Below are 22,511 nucleotides of genomic sequence, written 5' to 3' on the forward strand. Positions count from 1 at the left end.
GAGAATTTAATTTCCTACAAAATTATACGGAGCGGAATTTGAAAAAAAATTTTTTCGTAGTCTTCATAACGAAAAACTAAAATGAAAAATTTTCGCATGTATTTTGAATGGGAAAGGGGACCCCCCTTTGTGATAGCTCAATTTTAAAGATATCTGGCTGAAATTCGGTGAGAAGTTTTTTTATAATATAAAGTAACTTTTGAGCCTATAAGACGTTAAAAAAAAAAATATTTGTTTTTTTTGGGACACCCTAATATATATGTATATTAGGGTGGTTCGTTTCAGAGCAATATATTTTTTTTTTCAAGGTGCTGACTTAAAATCTTGTAGAATATATGGAAAAAAAAATTTGGTCAAAATTTGAGCCCTTAATCAATATTTTTAGAGGTCGCCAATTCATTTGCCAGTTTTCCCATTTAAATAACATACAAAAATCATTTTTTTACTCTTTTCTTCACCGTAACCTGTGAAGAAATTTTTTTTCTACTTAGATCATAATTTATTCTTATAGAGCATAAAATTCTCTAAAAAAAAGTCTGTCACGAAAAAATTATCTAACGAATATTTTTATTACGTAATTATATTATATTTATTATATTATACTTGAAATTTATATTAAATAGCTCATAACTGTTGACCTATTGATAACATAATTAAGTCCTATACAACAAATTTGTAAAGCTCAATGTGCCCTACAAAATTGTCAGTTGACTTTTGTTCATAGAGTCAATAATTTAGCCCTTGAATCCAATTAAAGATAAATTTTCATATAAAGCACATTCAGGACTAATTACGTAATAAAAATATTCGTCAGACAATTTTTTCGTGAGATATTTTTATTTAGAGAATTTTATGCTCTACACAGAAAAAAAGAATTTCTTGGCGCAAGAAATATTTTGTATTATGAATTGAAGACAAAAATTTTTCTTGGCTCAAGAATTTTTTTCTCGCTTGAAAAATTTTTTTCTTGTTCCAAGAAAATTTTATCTTACTCCAAGAAAAGTTTTGTTTTCACTTTATAATACAAAAATTTCTTGGGTCAAGTAAAAATTTTCTTAGAACAAGAAAAAATTTTTTGCGCCAAGAAATCCTTTTTTTCTGTGTATAAGAATAAATTATGATCTAGGTAGAAAAAAAATTTGTTCACAGGTTACGGTGAAAAAACGTGTAAAAACATGATTTTTGTATGTTATTTAAATGAGAAAACTGGCAAATGAATTGGCGACCTCTAAAAATAGTAGTTAAGGGTTCAAATTTTGACCAAATTTTATTTTCTACATATTCTACCAGATTTCGAGTCAGGACCTTGAAAAAAAAATAATATTGCTCTGAAACGAACCACCTAAATGTATATACAAAAGAAAAAAAAAAATTAAAGATTATGAAACATCGGCTAAAATAAACATGAAAACAAATGTTAAACGTCTTAACTGAAAATAGTTAAATTAACCAACACATAAGACTCCAAAATAATTCTTCTTATTTCATTACAAGTTATGTCTTGATAAATCAGAAACAGTACCTTTATTTGTTTATACAACGTAGTAATCAGTTGATAAGTGTTAATAATCAGTCACATTTTTGAATATTTAACAGAAAGAGATTAGCTATCTAAATAAAACTGATAGTCGATTGATGTCAACATTTAAATGGATAGCATTTGCAATATGTCAAAGTTCCGTAAATTGATACGTCATTATAGACATGCTTCGAAATTTTGCATGATTGTAAATACGCTTATCCAAAAAATTAAAGGAACAAAAAAAATTCACAAAATTTTTTGTGATATTTGGAAGGCTGTACTTTCATGAAAAATGGTCGTATCAAAAAAATTAAAAAAGCAATTCGAAGCTTAAAATCTTTAGTTTGAAGTTCTTCTGGTAAAATAATTTTTTTAACCACCCGGGAAAAAATGATCAGATCTGATCAGATATGAACAGGCATAAGTCTTCAGGTCTGATCAGACATGAAAAATGACCGGTTCTGACCAGACCTGGCCAGGCATGTTCAGGTCTGATCAGGTATGTTCATGTCTGTTCATGCCCATCCGGGTAAAAAAATTATAATTATAGATAAAAAAAAATTGCCCTTTATAAATACAGTAGAAACTTTGTAAGTCGAACCTCGATAAGTCGAAAACCTCCTAAACTCGAAGAAATGTTCCATCCCCTTCCCTCCAAGCCCCAAAACCTCTGTTGCTCGAAATTTTTAGCCTCTATAAGTCGAAATAATTAGTGAGTCCCTACAAGCTATTTCTGTTCATTTTTACCCTCCATAACTCGAATACATACACTTGTACCTCTTTATCTCGAATTTAAAATTATTACCGTATGTAAGTATCTTATTAGGATTACCAGTTCTACGAAATGGTAATGGAATTTATAGCTGACATCAGGTTTTCTGTTGGCGGTTGTAAAATTATCATACCTTTAGACTTAGTTAGGATTCAATGCAATACACATCAATTTCGACAGCTCCTGCTGCCTAACTCGAAATCCTCTATAACTCGAAAACTCTACAGCTCGAATTTTTATGCCTCTCCCTTGGAGTTCGAGTTATAGAGGTTCTACTGTATATATAATTATATATAATTATCTATAACTGTATACAATTGTATATAATTATTTCTATAAAAATAAAAACAAATAAAAAAATTCGGGCGTGTGCAGGATTTGAACCGTGAACCTCGCACTCGAAAGTTTGACCCGCTACTTTTTTTTTTTTTTTATAAAGAAGTTTATTTGCGATTAGGGAAATACAAATTTTTAATATATTACAGGCAGCAAAATTTACTTAAAAACTAGCCATACATGTTTTTATTAAAAAAGAATTAATAATATATTTTGGCCACTTCGTCTCCTTGATTGGAGCAGCTTAGGGCCAATACTGATTTCTTGTGAGGTTTATAATTATGTACTTCTTTGAGTTTTATTTATTTTAATTGTTATAGTCAAACACACATTGTTTAGTTTTATTTTTATATAAATAAGTGGAAAAGACGATCCCCTTAAAATAAACCACTTTAACTTACTAGTTACAATTTTTTTTTCCTTAATATTAATGATAATAATAGTCTATGTACACTATATACACTATATACAAAACACTACCAATTAGGCAGTAACACGACGTAGACGTCTTTTCAGCTCCTTGCGGTGCCTTGACTCCTCGGTTAACCACCAATACTTGTCGCTCAGACGGTGAGCGTCCAGACTGTCGACCAAGGGGAGTGCCCTTGAGTAATTAAAATCAAACCATCTTTTCTTAATGTCATCAGCGGAGAACTCAATTTTCTTTCGAGCTTTATGGCGCTTCCAGTGATATATAACTGGTACATTATTTTCATCCTGGATTATACCTTTATGATCAAGCAGAAGGAATGCTTGAGGAGGGAGAAGTCCAGTTTCATTGTGTTTGTTTAAATCTTCTTCACTAAAGATGGCTAGATTATTGATAGCGGTGTTATTTATTTGCGGTAACTTACTGAAATAGTCTCTGATGAGTTTGATGATGTGATTGTCTATTCTGGGAATCATGGCAATATTGTAAATGTCCTTGTTGCTGATGTACTTGTTGAAATTTGATTCTGCTGATCTGTGGGCCCTGATGCAAGTTCTGATACACTTCCTTTCAAAAACGCGGAAGTTTTCCATGACTGCCGCACTGGTGTTCCACCAGATTGGAGCCGCATATGTCAGGATCGGCCTGACTAGAAGAAGGTAGCAGATGATTTTTGCTCTCCTTGTTAAGTTCTTGTTGTGAAAAATTCTGCTGTTCGCCTTGAATGCTGCCTTTGCCTTGGCCAGTTGAATGTCTGGGTGGTCTCTTAGTCTCAGCAGATGGTCTATATGGACTCCTAGGTATTTGACAGTAGTTTTATGTGGAATAATTACTTCTTCGCCAGTATTTGGGGATGGTGTGGATATTTGAAAGCCTTTTATCTGTATCATTGCTTTTTTGCTTAAATGATTGGATACGCGTCTGAAGACGATCGTTTCGCATTTATCCGGGTTCAAGCGTAGATTCCAGGTTCTGTAGAAAGTATTTATTTTATCTACCAGGTTTTTTAGGTTGCTTTGTAAGGTTGCTGGGTTTTTACTTTCAATTCCAATTATTAGGTCGTCTGCATACGCCACAGCAAATAATTTAGGGTCCTTATTTAGTCCAAATAGATTCAGAATTGCCATCGTGAAGATACAAAAGAGTACTGGTGAGTTCACCGTACCCTGTTGAAGACCTTCGAGGATTTTGTACGTTTTTTTGGAGCGGTTGACGCCATCCCATATATGGAAGGTTCTTCCCAGGATCATATCGACAATCAGTAGAACTAGCCAGAGAGGAAAGCCGAATTTTTTTAGCCTAAATATTAGGCCGTTGATCCAGACTGAATCAAAGGCCTTCTCGAGGTCTATTAGGGCAGCTGCTACTCTGAGATTTTCACTTAGGTGATTCACCAGTAGATCCTGGATCTTATGGATAGCATGAGTTGTACTGTGTTTTGCCCTGAAGCCGAACTGATGATCATGCATTATTTTTTTGTCACGGCAGACTTTAACTACATTGTTGTTTATAACTATTTCAAATACTTTGCCCAGATTTGAGGTCAAACTGATAGGTCTATAGCTAGTAGGCTTACCAGGATCTTTATCCTTTTTTAGAATTGGCAGGACCTTAGCACTTTTCCAAGCAGTAGGAAAGTAGGTAAAATTGATTGCGTTATTGAAAATTATGACCAGGTCTCTGATAAGTCTTGGTGGCAGGTGCTTGAGGATGATAAATGGTATTTCGTCTGGACCACTTGAGGTTTTATTCGGCAGCTTCCTGAGTATACTGTGCAGTTGGGCGTAATTCGTAAAGGGGAGCTCTTCTTCAGTTACTGTTGTTGGGTTCAGGGCACTGTTGTTACTCGAAAAAGTTGTAAGAGTGGTGTCAGCAGCTCTTCTGCTGTCCAGTAGGGTTTTGATATTCTCAGCTTCTTTGTCAACGAGCTCTTTGTGTCTGGAGCCTTCATTGAGATATCTTGGAGCATTTATTGACTGGTAGAATTCACCGATGACATTTAATTTGTCTATTGGATCACCGATCAGAAATTCATCATTAACACGAGCAGCTTTGTTGATGTCAAAGGAATTATTAAGACAACTCGGATCGTTGATTTTAGTTTGACCCGCTACCCGTTGACCTAAAAGATTGACTTGAAAAGTAATGTTCGTATGAACTTCAAGTAATAAAAATCTTATACGTGAACGATTCTTGGTCAAAAAAATTTTATATTTTATATATGATAGATTTTTAGTCAAGAACATTTTATATCTAATTTATTAATTATTAATTTATAGTTATATGAAATTATACATAAGTTATATATAATTATAATTACGTTAGCTATATATAATTATAACTAAGTTAGTTATATTTAATTATAACTAAGACGTTAAATTTAATCCCATGTATCAAACTGGATCAGACATGAACAGGCATGGACAGTTATGATCAGGTCTAAGCGTATTTAAGGCTTCAGACACGAACAGACATGGACAGGTATGATCAGGTCTAATTTCAGGCCTGATCATACATGAATAGGCATGGTCAGGTCTGATGATTTTTTCCCGGGCACAGTTGTTGCGTAATAATAAGAAATGGCTCGAGACAAAAATATTCTAAATTTGTTGGTTTTGTTTTTTGGGTCTACGGGGCCGGGAAATTTCGTTTCAAGAAAACCAATTCATTGCTCGTTTAGAAAATGTATTTAGCTACAATGTGCTTTTTTTGTTTCTTGGTACAACAATTTACCGCTGAGATATCAGCCTTCAAATGAAAAAGGATCTTTTTGTGTTTGATTATCGATATCTCAGCAATTACTAGTCGCAATTTTTTTTTACCTTTAACATCGATTTGAAAAACGTACAAAAAGTTGACTTTTTATAGTTTTTTAGTGAATCTACCGTTACTTTGCACATATTGGTGGAAAGGTTTATGTTGCTAGGTGATTTTAAGGCTCAATGTACATCCAAAAGCTCTATACTCTCTAAACCTGAAATAATGAATTATCACTAATTCACAGTATATATTCACTATTTGCCACAGCTAAAAGTCGACCACTTGGAATTAGTGCATATACACTCATTTACCCAGTGATTTTAAAAAGTAATGTTTTAAATCTACTGTGTAAAAAGTAGAATTTTCACTATTTATATATATGGGGCATTCCACGCCAAATCGACCACTTTTGAATCCGACCCCTTGAGATTAGGCTGAAAATTTTTTCTCTTTTTCTACCCCATCAAAAACGTTTCTCATAATTTTTTCAAATTTTTTCACCCAACCGAAAAAAAGTTATAAATATATTTGAAAAAAAGCCTTTTTTTTTTTAAATAGCTATAACTTTTTCAAAATTCGACTGATCGGGACGTTTTTTTTTTTTTTTTAATTTTTGTTTTTAGATGTACTTTTGGAAAAAAAATACAAAAAAATTATTGCAACCTATCATCATTGTTTTTTTGTAGATTTTTAGAAAAAATCAAAAACTTTTCGATTTTTACCATTTTTGATTTTTTTTTTTTATATCAAACTTTGACATTTTTTGCAGATCCTCAAATTTTTTCAGAGTGATGTTTTTTCGATTTAGGGGAGGGTGGGGCAGAGCGGCCCCCCTAAGCCAATTATTATTTTTTGTGGCTTTCAACCATAAGATCACTTTACTTTTGTCCTATTTCGAACAAATTTGTGGACATTTTGCCAAAATTTTGAAAAAAAAAATTTTTTTTTGTGGGGCAGAGCGGCCCCCCTTCAAAAAGTGATAAAAAAAATTTTTTTTTTTCGTGTTTTTTTTTTTTAAATTGTTTTCATCATTAAAATGTATTTCTTTCTCTTGACAACTATTTTTGGTTTTATATTACTCGAAAAAAATTTTTTAAAGCGTAAAAAATCGTTCACTCTCGATTACCTTAATTGCTAATTGTTATTTAATAAAAAAAAAAATCAATTCTATAATTTTACTTTATTTCAAAAATTTATCAACTAAAAAAAAAAATTTAATTTTTATAAATTTTTAGTGACCAAATTTGCCTCTTACATAGAGAAACGGCCGAAAAATATGAAAAAATAATTTTTTCGGAAGTTTCGGCTGGTCCATTTTGCCCCAGGTGTTATGCGTAGGGCTAGAAATGTGGAATTATAATAATTTTTTTTTAATTTGACGATAAAAATATGAAAAAATCACTTTTTCAAAATTTTGGGCTTGTCCATTTTGCCCCAAATATCATGCATAGGGGTAAAAATGCGCAAACATATCGGATTTATAGTAATTAGTCGAAAAAAAAAAAAATTTTTTTTGGTCAAAATTTCAGGGTGGCCGCTCTGCCCCATGGGGGCCGCTCTGCCCCACCCTCCCCTATATTTTTTTTTTCCAATTGAAAAAAAAAATTTTTTATAAATAGCCTTATTTCTCATAACACTATGCTTAAAATTTTTGAGAGTGCTCAGAAAACTTTCAAATTTAGAAAAAAAAATAAAAATAATAAATTTAAATGGTAATTCTCGAAATAATTTGAATTTTGTTCGAAAAATCAAGTTTAAAAATAGAAGGACCTTCTGAATAATTTTTTTTCACTTTCTTCGTTTTTAAACGTAGTTTTCAGAAAAAAATACAAAAAAATTATTCAGAAGGTCCTTCTATTTTTAAACTTAATTTTTCGAACAAAATTCAAATTATTTCGAGAATTACCATTTAAATTTATTATTTTTATTTTTTTTTTCTAAATTTGAAAGTTTTCTGAGCACTCTCAAAAATTTTAAGCATGGTGTTATGAGAAATAAGGCTAGTTATAAAAAATTTTTTTTTCAATTGGAAAAAAAAATATAAATCGAAAAAACATCACTCTGAAAAAATTTGAGGATCTGCAAAAAATGTCAAAGTTTGATATAAAAAAAAAAAAATCAAAAATGGTAAAAATCGAAAAGTTTTTGATTTTTTCTAAAAATCTACAAAAAAACAATGATGATAGGTTGCAATAATTTTTTTGTATTTTTTTTCCAAAAGTACATCTAAAAACAAAAATTAAAAAAAAAAAAAAAACGTCCCGATCAGTCGAATTTTGAAAAAGTTATAGCTATTTAAAAAAAAAAAAGGCTTTTTTTCAAATATATTTATAACTTTTTTTCGGTTGGGTGAAAAAATTTGAAAAAATTATGAGAAACGTTTTTGATGGGGTAGAAAAAGAGAAAAAATTTTCAGCCTAATCTCAAGGGGTCGGGTTCAAAAGTGGTCGATTTGGCGTGGAATGCCCCATATGTATTAAGGCCTTGGACATACCCAATCTTGGCAATCAAGTTGAATTCATATCAGAATCAAATTCACGCCTCAACCAAATCAAATTCAGTTTTGAAACCAGATCGAATTCATGGATCGACGACGGGATGAACCTCAGGGCCGAAAAGACCTCACACTCTTCGTGTGAAAAATTCTTTCGGCAACCGCTGGGATTCGAACCCACGCCTGGCCAGTGATCAAGTTCGAGAGGCCTAGGTCTTACGCCTTAGACCGCTCGGCCATGGTCACCGGTTATGATAAAAAATGTGCTTTTTGTACGAATAACGCCATCTAGTTATCCTAGCTTACAAACGTTCGAATGATAATCAAAAATACTGTCTTATCGAACAAAATTGTTGATAAATTACCTTCTGTAACAATGAACATTTCCAACTTTTTTTTCTAGTAAAAAAAATTTACCTCTAAATCGAGCAAAAATTAACCGCATATTTTTCTTTTCAACTTTTGCTGTCAAATTGTCAGCAAATTCGAGCAGCAGATTTCAGGTAATTTCAACATCAAATTACTGTCAATTTCAAGCTAAAGTGACTATTAGGGTAGGTTAACTTGAGCTTCTACTGCAGTCAAATTTTGCTACTCAATTTTTGATATCTCGTATACGTCAAATAGCGGCTTTAATTTGACGTCAAATTTACGGTGAATTTGACTGTTGGTTGAGCTCAACTGGCTCAGTAGTGATGCGGAATGACCGTCATTTTGAGTTTTGGTCACAAGACGGTCCGCTGACGGTGTCTTGAGACCGTGACGTGACGGTCAAAAGACGACCTGACGGTCAGCTTTACATCACTACCCGGGACTTTTCACAAGTGGTAATTTAAGTGATTCCCGTACATCCCCTATGTGCGACTGTGTTTCTCATTTCTTTTTATAATAAATCTAAGGATTTCGATAATCGTCGTTTTGAAGTGTTCAAATAAGACGTTTTTCAATTATATTTTTTAAACAATATAGCATTAAGAAAAAAAAGAAAATAATTTATTTTCCTTCAATGTTTTTCACTATTGAATAAAATTTTATTGTTCCGTAATCGAGTGTGACATTTAAGTTCTCTTATGTTGTTTTTGTTAGGTTAGTTGTTAACTTTTTTTCTTATTTACGAAATAAAAATAAAAGTATGAGTGTAAATATAGCAGACATCAAACAAATTTAAAATTATAAATAAATAGAGGAAATGATTAAAAAAATAATATTTACAAAAAATGCACTTATTAATTTCAAAATTTTTTAAAAATTTAATTTGATTAATTATTTTTACTTTACTTTACTTATTTATAATTTTAAATTTGTCTGATATCTGCAGCATTCATACTCACATATAAGTAGTTTTTTTTTTATAGGATAAAAATACATAATTTTTTCAATAATGAATGAAGAAGCAAATAAACAATATCCAGCTGGATATGGTAGTCTTAATTACACAGAATCTAAAGAATTAGATTATTATACTTCAATTGATGAAGCCACAAGTAATTGGCTTAAGCAATTACACAGTATTTGGAATCATTGTAAATAATTTTTCTTTAACATTTTTAAATTATGTTGCAATAGTTGAATTATTATATTTATTTTTTATTGTATATTTTAGGGAAAAAAAGTAAAGCAGTTACTGACGTACTCTATAAATACTTTGATACCGCTCCCAATCCGTATTTGAGTACTCTCAGAATTTTATTTAATGCCGCAGACTTTAATAACATAAAACCAAAATCTTCCATATCAATGACAAGTACTTTGAAAAATTTTTAAATATTTAATATTTTTTTTATTAATTTTAACTTTTTCTAAATAATAATTTAATTACCAATAGTTATTGAAGACTTTCAAAAATGGCTCTCAGTTAATAAAAACGAACATCAAGAATGTCTTTGTTCTGAATTGAAAATTGGGGCATTCAAAGGTGTTTGCAAGCAACGTAATATGCAACTTGTTAAATTAGTATCAGATGCATATGAATTTTTAATTGACAAAGAAATATTTTTGCCTCTTATACAGGTAGGAAATTTTTTTAATTTTTTATCCGTAAAAATAAATTATAATTTTGTTTATTTTTATTATAGATTATGCTGAATGAAAAAAAGTACAAAGAAGTAGCTCAATATGCAACGATGTTAAATTTACAACAACACTTTGGAGATCCTGAATCAATATTATTACCTTTGATTCTTCAAAATAAAAATACAGTAGTTGAAGATTTTCTTGTAAATTGTCCAGAAATCCAAAAAAAAATAGTTATATATCTAGACAATATACTTATGCCAAAGGAAAAAATGCAAGATACATTGAATGGTTTTATAGAATCTAATAATATCACAGATATTAAAATGTGTACATTGCAATCACGCGCAATGACTAAATTGGTTACACGTCTGGTTAAAATATTCAATTTATCACCAGACATCTGTCCTAATTTGCATCGTAAACGCGAAGAAGGTACACTACAATTTTTTATTTACAAGCGTTTTGTACAAGGAAGTATAAGCTCTGAATGCTGGCGAGAAATGGTACGTGAAACATCACTTGTAGACGATAATCTTAAAGTTGATTTAGTAACAATGATTGCACAATATGATCCCGAAGAAGCTTTATACTGGATACAAATATTTAATATTTCTAAAGATAAATGGCCTTGGTCAGTATCCAATTTGGATACTACTGATAATAATTGGGAAGATTTACATCAGAGTGTAATAAATTATCACTCTTTGCGTATACCAAGAGATTCTATCCAGCTTGTAGATCATCCAGATGACTTTGAAAAATTTATAACCCAAGAATTACCTGAATTCAGAGTTGTTGGAATTGATTCCGAGTGGAAACCGAGCTTCGAAGTCTTGAAAAAAAATCAGTTGGCATTAATACAAATAGCTACTGAAAAAAATATATTTATTTTGGATGTTATCAAAATAGGACCAGAAAAAACAAAATTGTGGGAAAAATTTGGTAGTCAATTATTCGGTAACAATAATATTTTAAAACTTGGATTTGGAATAGCCCATGATATTTTGATGTTCAAAGAATGTTTACCCGCGATGTTTGATACTAAAGAAGGCATTTCAAATTATTTAGATGTTCATAATTTATGGGTTAAACTTGTAAAAGAATATAATTTTACTTTTCCTTATCAAGGAGATGAAAATTTTACCGGTGAAAGTCTTAGCAAATTAGTAGAAATTTGTCTAGGAAGTAGATTGAATAAAGCTGATCAATTTTCAAATTGGGGAAGAAGACCATTGCGTGAGGATCAAATCACTTATGCTGCTTTAGATGCCTACTGTTTAATTGAAGTTTATAACATATTTATTGATCTTTGTAATCAACGTAATATTCCTTTACTAGAAATTTGTTATGAACTTCAATATCGATCTTGCATGTCACCAAAGAAAAATACTAAAAAAACTGAAAAAAAATCGACAAATAATCATCTCAATTCTGCTGCTACTGCTGCTGCTGTGACTGCGCCAACAATTAAATTTAAAAAAACTCTTGTACACAAATGGAGAGTTGTTTGTGATCCAGTGTTGGATAATTTAGTGAGACCTTTAAGAATGTGTGGCTGTGATTGTATTTATTTAGAAAATGATCGAGGTGCTAATAGATCAATTAAAGTGGCTCGTCAAGACCATAGAGTATTTCTGACACATAATCCTAATCCAGAAAAGGTATTGTTTCTATTTCTCATTTTAATAAAATAACTTTTTCATTTACATTTCATTTATTTAGCTTGAAAAATTGGCTGGTTTTCCACCAGAAAAATATTACATTGTCAAAAGTGATAAATCTGATGAGCAATTAAAAGAAGTATTACAACATTTTAATATTTTTGTTACCGAAAATGATATTTTCAGTCGTTGCCAAATTTGCAATTGCGATGAATTTGTTCAAATTTCTAATACTACAATGTGGGAACTTAATAAAAAGTAAAAAAAAAAAAAAACAAAACAAGTAAATAATAAATTTTTAAATTAAAAATAACAAAAATTTTTTTATTAGGTTTTTTGGACGTGAATATGATCATCCTTCAAGTCAGGACAATATTGAGTATCCTGACATTAAATATGGAAGTAATACTCGTACATGGTTGTTATCAGTAGAAACTCCAAATGTATCAAATTGTAAAACAAAGTATGATAAGCCGATTCAAGTGGACCAGGTTCCTATATCTGTTTGTAAAACAATTCCACAGTTTTTCATATGCGAACGATGTGGTAAAGTATATTGGGACGGTACTCATTTTGAGCTTACTTTAAATGGTACTTTAAAAGACTTAATTGTCCGTAAATAAACAAAAACAGCTTGTGTTCAATAATAAATTAATAAGTAATAGCAGAATAATTATTCAACGATTCTGAGTTAGTTCAAAACTTAGTTATGGTATGACCGCTCGTGTAATTATTTTCTTTTATGTTCTGATCTACAGCATATATCGTGAATAACTAATCAGGTGTTCGAAAACGTGGTTGCATATTTTTTTAAAATCTTTTTCGTCACTGTTCTCAATAATATGTATTTTTACATGGGTGCCATAATCATAATTAATACCTGGTACAAGCGAGAGAATTGGATTCGCGTACCTTCTACTCTCTAGCAAAACATCCGTATTCAATGTGGTGACATGTCACTTAATTCAACTATAAGTATCAACTATATCGGACATTAATTATGACACCTATACATTTTTACTTCATTTGCAGTTTTCTCAGCTGCGAATATCAAATTTTCAAAATATTTGACTATACAGCTATTCGCAACATAAAAGTAGTAGAGCTAAATAATATGATAAATTTATTTGACGACAAGCAACACAAACACGTTTGCTTACGGGGAAAAAAAGTAAGCAAAAATTACCATGTAGAAAGTAACCCAATACAAACCCACTAACTGAATTCTATACTTTTACTTTTGACAAAAGTTAAAAATTACTATTCCATAAGTAATGTACGCTATCGTAAATTTAAAAAAAAATACTAAGCATTTAAGTCTTGTACTTATGAAATAGTAATTTATTACTTATGCCAAAAGTAAAAGCTATCGGATCCATCAATGGTTTCGGGTTACTTTCCACATAATAATTATTACTAAATTTTGAAATCTCTTTTTTTTTTCGTGTAGTCCTACGATAAAGCTTGTCAAACTATAGTTAAATTAGCGAGAGATGAAGAACAATCGGGTATCTTTTTTTTTATCTAAAGCAATTTGATTTTATGTTAGCTTATGGCAACACGGATGACAACCTCTCGCTAATTGAACTATACTTTTGCGGGTACATTATTAGCTATTCACAAAATATATTATTTATTACAATAAAGGTGGAGAAAAATATTTAGCGCGTACCATAACTTAATGTCTTTTCTATATTAGGTAATTTAATTTATCCAATTATTATTGACTGTTAAAAATATATAAATAATATCGGATTAGTTGATTATACTTTTTTATCTTACTATTACTATAAGTAGATAGTAAACGCTATTAATGTGGTTATTAAAAATCAACCACATCTAAGTATCTTATAGGGCCTTAGTTTAGTTAATATATATTATATAAATATATTGATATATTTTGTTACTTGAAACATATTATATGTTTTTATCTTATGTTAGCTGTGTACACAGGTACAGCTAATCAAATGTTACAAAAAACTTATTTCAGATCTCTGTGAGGTCTTTTTTCTTGTGAGATTAATGATATGATATTTTGAATGTTTCAAATGATTATTCAGCTTATTCAGATAAGGTTATAAGTGCAATGTGGTAATAATTGATATTCAGTATTCGATATCGAATAAGCTTATTATAAAAGTTGCTAGCAGCCTCACACTATTTCTCTAAATACTTAAAGATTTATTCATTTTACTTAATCTCTGAAATCTCACTATAATTATTCACTAGAATAATTAAACCGAATTTTTAATTAAAATAAATTTTTTTTTCTTTTTTTATTATTATTTAGACTTAACTTAATATTCAAATAAGTATACGCTTAGAGAATGAATAAAGTTTTTTACTTAGTCAAACTATTAAAAAAAAAAAAGATGTAATATGTCATTGTATTTTATCTAGTTTAATTATTGTGATGTGGGAAAATTCTACGAGGAAATAATAATAATAATAATAGCAGTGATATGTCATAAGTAAAAATTCAAATCTTCAAATCAATATTAAAATATCCTCGGCTATAAATTTAAGATGACTTTTTGTAGATTACATTATGAAAATGTAAAAAATAAATTTCAATTTAATATAGAACGTATTTTATTTATTTTCTCAAATTTTTAAATTTACAAATATACCAATTTTAAATCACACATGCGAACTGCACTTAAATGTCCAATTTCATAATAAAAATTATAACTCATCATTTTACAATAATTACGATGTTGTTTGTATTTCTGGAGTTGCTGCATTTTCAACTGTTGTTGCTGTTGGTACATCAAATTCTATGAAATCAACTTTTTTCTTCTTACCAAAAGGCGGTGGTCCAATTAGAGCCTCAACTTCTTCATATGTTAGAGTTTCTTGCTTCAAAAGTTGTTGTGAAATCTTTAAAAAAAATTTATATTCATTAATTTTTTACAAGTTGATAAATATCAGTTTTATTAATTTAATCCCTAATCCCTTGAGAAAATTTCCATGTTTTGAGATCCTATAGAATCAGTTCGGTCATTTTTATGATTATACCTGAGTGGGTGCGTGTGTCCTGGGTAGATAGGGAGAGATTAAATAGATTTTGAATTTTTTTAAAACTAAAATTTTTGTCAAATTTTATTTAAAAACTTTTTAATAGCTGGACCTATTGATCCTAAAAACTTTTAAGCTAAAAAGACTCTACCGACTTTTACAAAACCTAAATAATATTATAATGTTTAAGAGAAATCGTTGGCGAGTAACATTTAAACTTTTCACACTTTTTCGAAAAAATTCATAATCTACGTGTATGATTGGTTTAAAAATCATGTCAGGTTTTATCAATCACTTCAATACTCTAATAAGTCTACCCTGATAGCCAAGCTGACTGCTGCAACTTCAAAGTTAAAGTCGGCAATTTGGTCTCAATTAATTGACACCAACTTTTTGACCAAAAAGTCTTGCCATCAGAATATAAAAATTAAAATGTATCTAATCTTAATGAATTTCATTAATTGCTGCAACGTTTATGTAAGTGAATTGAGATAAAAAAAAAAAAGAAAAGAAACACTTACTTTTTCTAATTTATCTGCGTTATTTTTTAATAACTTTTCAGTATTTTGATAAGCTTTGGCCACTAACTGTCTTGCTTCTAGATCCATTAAATTTGCTAATTTTTTACTGTATGGTTTTTTTGTGTCCAATCCAGTTTCTTCTTCGGAAAATGAAACCAAACCGACTTTCTCACTCATCCCAAACTGTCTTACTTGAGTGTATGCAATTTTAGTAACTTTTTCTAAATCATTTTGCGCACCAGTTGTTATTTGATTGAAAATAATACTTTCTGCAGCTCGACCACCCAAAGCGACACACATCATTTCAAATAATTCTTCCTTACTGTAATTTCTTCGCTCTGTTGGTGTATACTGAGCGAAGCCTAAAGCTCCTTTTGTTCGGGGTTTAATTGTTACTTTTAATAGAGCTTCTGTACTTTCTAATAACCAAGCAACTAATGCATGCCCTGCTTCATGATAAGCTACAATTTCTTTTTCAGCTGGTGACACCCCATGATTTTTTTTTTCTGGACCACAAAGAACTCGATCAATTGCATAAGATAAATCACTAGCATCAATAAACTTTTTTTTGAATCTAGCAGCATGTAAAGCTGCTTCATTACAAACATTAGCGATGTCAGCACCACTAAATCCTGGAGTAAGCTGTGCAAGTCGGGATGAATAAACTTGTGGTTTTTTTTCAAGAACAATAGTACTGAGATGTCTTTCAAAAATTTCTTTTCTCTCGGGAAGCGTTGGAAGATCAATTAAAATATGTCGGTCGAAACGTCCAGGTCGTAATAGAGCTTTATCTAGTACTTCAGCACGATTAGTCGATGCTAAAACAATAACTCCTTCTTTGGTTGCCATTCCGTCCATTTCAACAAGTAATTGATTTAAAGTTTGATCTGATTCATTGGTCATTGATCTATCAGTTCCACCAGATCGTTTCTTTCCAATAGCATCAATTTCATCAATGTATAAAATACTCGGTGATCTTTTACGAGCTTCTTTAAAAAGATCTCTAACTCTTGCAGCTCCTAAACCTCCGATCATTTCAATAAATTCAGAACCATTCATAGATAAAAAGGGAACATTTGCTTCTGTAGCTACGGCTTTTGCTAGCATCGTTTTACCGCATCCAGGTGGTCCAAGTAATAAAGCACCCTTAGGAACTTTAGCACCAAGTGTTTTATAATGTTCTGGGCGTTTTAAATAATCAACAAATTCCATTATTTCAATTTTAGCCTCTTTCAAACCAGCAACATCTGCAAATCTAACTCCTTTACCTCCACCAGTCAATGGATCAACTAGAGTAAATTTAGCTCGTGTCATTCCACCAAATAAATCTTTTGATATTGAACCAGCTTTATTCCCAGATTTACTTATTGCTATCAATACACCCACTGCAACAGCGAGCATAATAAAGAAAGCAGTATTTTCATTTACACGCTCATAAACTATCGGTACTCCATCACCAGCTTTTATTCCAAGTGCATTTTCAGCTTCACGTAGTTTTTCTTCTAAACGTGTTGCATCTGCTACAATCATCTGATACGTACGAAGATTACTACGTTTTCCATTAATTATCGCACCGTCGTACAAAACTATTGTCACCCAGTCCATTTCTGGTTTTATAATTAATTCTTGAACTTCACCTTTTGCTAACATTTTGTGAACAAATTCATTCCACGAAACGAATGGTGACTCCTAATAAATATAAATAAAAACGATAATTAAACCAATATAATCATTAAATTCATTTATACCCTCACGGTTTTGATAAAATGCTATTTTTACAGTGTAATTGACATTGCGAGGTTTATAATTTATTTTATTTTTCTTTGGTATTTTACTAAATATAAGGTAAGAGACCTGGTACCCGATCACTCGTGTATTTTTGTATCTATATATAGTAGAATTAAGTAAATATATTTATTAAGGTGTTTCATATTTAGGCGATATTTTTTTTTTTTTTTCTGTCCTACCTGAAAAACTAACATTTTATAGAACAAAGAAAATGTTCCCGCTTGAAAAAAAATTCAAAGTCAATTAGGGGCTTAGCGCATTGAAAAATTCGATTTTCCATTTAAATAACATGGGAAAAAAAAATTTTTTTAGTTTGGAGTTTTTTACCTTGGTAATGGCTCATTGTACGATTAAGTCCAGCATACATTTTTGTAGGGAATTTAACGCTCTACAAAAAAAAAAGTGTCTTATCATTTTTTGATAAATCCATATGTTCGAAAGTTATTGGAGCTCGAAGTCAAGATAGAGTATATTTCGAGATCTTTTTACTTTTCCAGTGAAACTATCGGACTTATCACAAAATGTCATGAAATCTTTTTTGTAGACAATTTTATTTCCTACACATTATTTTTGATAATTTTTTTTTAAATTCTGCATTGTTTTCTAGTTATTTCCGTTTTAATACCAAGCTCCTAAAAAAGTTTTCTGATCGATTTTAAGAGCTTGGCATTGAAATGGAAATAACTAGAAAACAATGCATAATTTGAAAAAAATTTATTCAAGATAATTTGTAGGAAATAAAATTGTTTACAAAAAAGATTTCATAACATTTTGTGATAAGTCCGATAGTTTCACCGGAAAAGTAAAAAGATCTTAAAATATACTCTTGTATTTTGACTTCGAGGTCCAATAACTTTTGAACAGATGGATTTATCAAAAAATGATACGACACTTTTTTGTAGAGCGTTAATTTCCCTACAAAAATGTATACTGGGCTTATTCGTACAAGGAGCTATTGCCGAGGTAAAAAATTCTAAACTAAAAAAAATTTTTTTTCCCATGTTATTTAAATGGGAAATCGAATTTTTCGATGCGCTAAGCCCCTAATTGACTTTGAATTTTTTTTCATGTGGGAATATTTTTTTCGTTCTATAAATTGTTAGTTTTTCAGGTAGAACAGAAAAAAAAAATATCTTCTAAATATGAAACACCTCAATATATATACAAATACATCGAATGATCGGGTACTAGGTCTCTTACCTTACTATTTATTCTTACGCGATAATGTACGTGGGCAAGCACAGTGGATCCCTGGTGGATATTTTTCGGAATTTTCTCTGAAAAACTCAGTTCTAAAATTATAAAAATTTTTTCAAAGTTCTAAAGACTTTTTCAGAGAAAAGTTCGAAAAAGTTCCACCAGGGATAGCAGCAGAGACTTAGAATCGAAAAGAACCGGGTTAGAGTCTAGCAGTTACCAGGTTTTTTTCATCAATAAAAAACATTAATCGATTTATTCAAGCGATGGATATAATTCGAGTTTTCCATTTTTCTTCACAATTTAATATTTTTTCAATCATTTTATAAAATTCATAAACTCAATAAAATCTACTTTATTTGTACTTAATCATTACTGCATTTAAACAGTATCGCATTTAAACATAAAACCACGAGGGTATTGTTTAAAAGTAAAAAGAGAGAGTGAGAGAAGAATATTATGAAAGTACCTCAATTTTATAAGCCATTCTTTGCATTGGATAAATAAAAACTCCATAAATAAATAATGAAATAAGAATGAGCTTAATAAATGCAGCTCTTTCGTCACCCTTATTCGGCGGTTTATCTTTCGAGGAATCTTTCGAAGAATCATCAGATGATGGCCTGCCATTACTAGATGAAGATGTACTAAATTTTTTTTCTAATAATTTAGTAATCTCCGATTGTTTGTTGTAAAGATTTTGTGAGAATATACAATAACACATTGAACTGCATTCCCTAGAAATTTTATATAAATCCTGAAGAGAAAAAATACATTCATTATTTAATATCATACAGAATTAAATTAAAATAGTTTAATAATAAAATTCATGTATTGAATAATTTACATTAGACGAGAATGATGGAAAAATATTACGAGCTGATTCATTCCAAAATTTAAAAAATCTACGATTTAAAATTTTTTTTTCTTTACTTCTAAGATGTATAACTGAACTTATGAGATATTTCGGCAAAAGTAAATGCCGACAAGATGATTTTGATAAATTTTGCATTGTAATTTATTTTTTATTTTTTAAAAAAAGTTAAAAGTCAGGTTATGAGCTGATCATTATTTTTTTTTTTTTAATAGTTTACTTAATATTTTAATAACTTTTTTTATAATGTCATATATTTATCAACTGTAGCACACAAACATATTATTTAGTAACTATTTAATTTACTACATTACACTAAATGATGAAATTATTTTTATTTATAACAATGAGTGTAAGTATAAGCCGAAATTTATACTTTTTATGCTTTTTATTAACTGATATCGAAATGCATAACAAACGTTTTTTGCTGTCAATTACTAAAGAAATAAACTTCGTTTTCTACAGTCAATCAAGTAAGTGATTGAAGCTCCCCTGATAACTGCTCTGATAGCCACCTTATCCACAAGTTAACTTCAACCTACTGCCGTATATTCTAAAGCCAATTTAAAGGAAAGTGTTGGAGAGCAAGCAGTTACCTTTAAGTTGACAGTAAATTGTCTGTAACTTGAATTCAATTTGACTACAAGTGTTACTGTCAGACAATGACGTTAAATTGGTTGAAAGTTTTACTACAAATTGACGGCAAGTTTTTCTGTCAAATTACATTCAGATGACAACAGTAGATTTGCATCAACTTGCACGCAAGTATTATCCAGCCAAGGCTTGCCAGAAACTTGTCATTACCCTAATAGCACAGTTTGCTTTAGCAAAAGTTTCCTTGAATTTTTCGTCAAATCTCCGTCAACTTCAAACTTTTCCGTTTTTTATGACAATTTGTATGCAACTTCCTCTACAATTTGACGTAAATTTAATGCCCGAATTAGAATGCAAATTTACTGCAAAAGTTGACTAGAAAAAAGTTGTCGATTTTATGTCAACTTATTGTTAATTTGACTTGAATAATTGTCAAGTATTTTTCTACCCTGAAATTGCAGACATTTTTATGTATAAATTTGCTTACCTTCTGAAATGGTAAGAATTAACATCACCGATATTTTTTTATCGTAAAAAGTTACCTCTAAATTGAAGAAAAATTAACAGCAAATTTTTCTTTTCAACTTTTGCTGTGAAATTGTCGGCAAATCCGGGCAGCAGGTTTCAGCATTAACAATGTCTATCTATCTAGATCTACCACGAATACAGTGAAAAATCATTTGACTGTCATTTGTTCTAAATTTAACAAAAAAACAATGTCGTATATATTATTAAATCCATTCTCAGGCAGTGCCCCCTTTTTTCAATTAATGTTTCGATTTTTTTTTATCAATTAATTAAATTTTAATACGGTTATAACAATTGAAAGTCATTGCATATTTTTAAAAATTGGGAGTTACTGTCCGCGAATGCCCTAAAAAAAAAAAAGTTCAATGATGGCTAGGATGCTATTTTACGCAGAAACGTACGTGAATAACCCGTATAAAAAAGTTGCGGTATTTCGCAGGTGATCCGCTGAATATCACGTGGAAGTCATATTTTGACACAAATATGAATTCCGGATGAATTCCTGATGAATACACAAAGATAGTATAGAAATATACTTCTAGTGATAGATTGTATGAAAAATTCTATTACAAAAAAATTTTTTTTTCTTGCGGGGAAATTGTGAGTTTTTTTTTTAGCCGAGTGATCTCGGAGTGAAGTGGATTTTATTTCACTCCCAATTCACTCCTGTCCGGAGTTTTAACATTTCAATGAATTTATATTAAACTGTTAAACACTTCGCGAATTTTTTTTTATTGTACTGACCTAAAAGAGCTTTAATTAATAAATTTTTCAAATTCATTTTAGTTTAGAAAAAAAAAATTGTTTCTGTAGAAAATTTTTTCGTCATTATTCGAAAATTTACAAATAATTCGTAAATTGATAAATAATTTTAGAATTTTCGAACTATTCGTCAATTTTACAGATAATTTTCAAATTTTTAAACGTTTACACGTGGGATTCGTCACTCTGAACATTTTAAGTACTTTACAAACAACTGATAGCATTTTCATTTAAAATATTAAAAATACAATTCATAGATAAATCTATGACTCACAGTGTTACTTAATCTGAATAAAGATAGAGGATATTTGAAGCAGAAGATGTTCCATTAGAAATCCAAATTTATTAAATTACAAACTTTTGTTTAAAAATAATAAATAGGACACTGAATCAGGTGACAATGACGTACGTTTGTCCGTGACGATATCTCAGCTGTTGAAAATAGTCTCTCACTCTTAGCAGAAGTGCAGGTTATAGCCAAATATCTTCTTGCCATTGTTGACAATCGAGGATGTTTATTGTACACCTCGAGCGTGAAAGCGTTGAGGGTGTTCTACTGTCGAAAAGCCGAGATAGCCTGATGCACTCATATATAATTGATTCTGTTATTATTCTCCTCTTGCCACCGTAAAAGAGGATCTCTATGAGGATTTATAAGTTCAGAGTTAACATAATATGACATTTCTTGCGAAATTTCTTTCCGCAAATCGTGTAAATTTTTGTCTCGAATATCAACCGCTGGTTTCTTCATGAAACTCCAAAAATCAAAATATTGTTTTCCGATAGCTGAAATTTACAAAAAAATGTAGTAACGAGGTTTACATAGAAATGAGGCGATATTAAAACGAATGAATGTGAGTAAGATATTGCAAATACTTACGTTCTCTAGTAAGAGGAGATCGTTCTTCAGAATCGTCGTCATTCATTAAAAACTGCATAATTTCTGTCTTAATGGCCTCTTCAATAACCTTTACCTCGTCTTCATTATAAAAGTAAATTTTGTATCTAGGATTTAAATAAGTACTTTTTTTAAACACAATATTATCTTCTACCTCTGAGAACCTAACCTCGAGATTATTCAAAATGGTATCCGCGAATACTCTTCCTACTTCAGCTTCATCTTCATAATTAAATTCACTTTTCTTTAAGCCATTAGTAATATCATATAACAATGGTTTAACCATCGACAGTGTTGGATATTTAACATCACCTGCCATTTGAGTAACATCATAATTTGT

General features: G+C 30.3%; 3 protein-coding genes across 4 annotated transcripts; 1 reads left to right on the forward strand and 2 right to left on the reverse strand.

Moving 5' to 3' along the window:
- Positions 1-9,155: 9,155 nt before the first annotated feature.
- Positions 9,156-14,525, forward strand: LOC130665232 (exonuclease mut-7 homolog). Of its 2 annotated transcripts, none has more exons than XM_057465564.1 (7): positions 9,156-9,400; positions 9,656-9,837; positions 9,918-10,058; positions 10,140-10,324; positions 10,390-11,991; positions 12,053-12,249; positions 12,323-14,525. In XM_057465564.1, exons 2-7 carry the CDS (start codon positions 9,696-9,698, stop codon positions 12,612-12,614), a joined length of 2,559 nt encoding a protein of 852 aa, XP_057321547.1. In that variant the 5' UTR covers positions 9,156-9,400; positions 9,656-9,695; the 3' UTR covers positions 12,615-14,525. The 2 variants fall into 2 exon arrangements, with proteins under 2 accessions (XP_057321547.1, XP_057321540.1); XM_057465557.1 differs by having other exon boundaries at positions 9,670-9,837.
- Positions 14,526-14,559: 34 nt separating this feature from the next.
- LOC130665248 (paraplegin) lies at positions 14,560-19,606 on the reverse strand. Its single transcript, XM_057465576.1, has 4 exons — positions 19,363-19,606; positions 18,985-19,272; positions 15,531-17,219; positions 14,560-14,871 (listed from the first exon to the last, which is right to left on the reverse strand). The coding sequence occupies exons 1-4, from the start codon at positions 19,525-19,527 to the stop codon at positions 14,701-14,703; spliced, it is 2,313 nt and encodes a 770-aa protein (XP_057321559.1). The 5' UTR covers positions 19,528-19,606; the 3' UTR covers positions 14,560-14,700.
- A 2,086-nt stretch (positions 19,607-21,692) lies between these two features.
- Positions 21,693-22,511, reverse strand: LOC130675939 (uncharacterized). Its single transcript, XM_057481872.1, has 2 exons — positions 22,154-22,511; positions 21,693-22,059 (listed from the first exon to the last, which is right to left on the reverse strand). The coding sequence occupies exons 1-2, from the start codon at positions 22,488-22,490 to the stop codon at positions 21,860-21,862; spliced, it is 537 nt and encodes a 178-aa protein (XP_057337855.1). The 5' UTR covers positions 22,491-22,511; the 3' UTR covers positions 21,693-21,859.

Source organism: Microplitis mediator, chromosome 1 (genome assembly GCF_029852145.1).
Source record: "Microplitis mediator isolate UGA2020A chromosome 1, iyMicMedi2.1, whole genome shotgun sequence".
In the NCBI taxonomy this organism is placed as follows: Eukaryota; Metazoa; Arthropoda; class Insecta; order Hymenoptera; family Braconidae; genus Microplitis; species Microplitis mediator.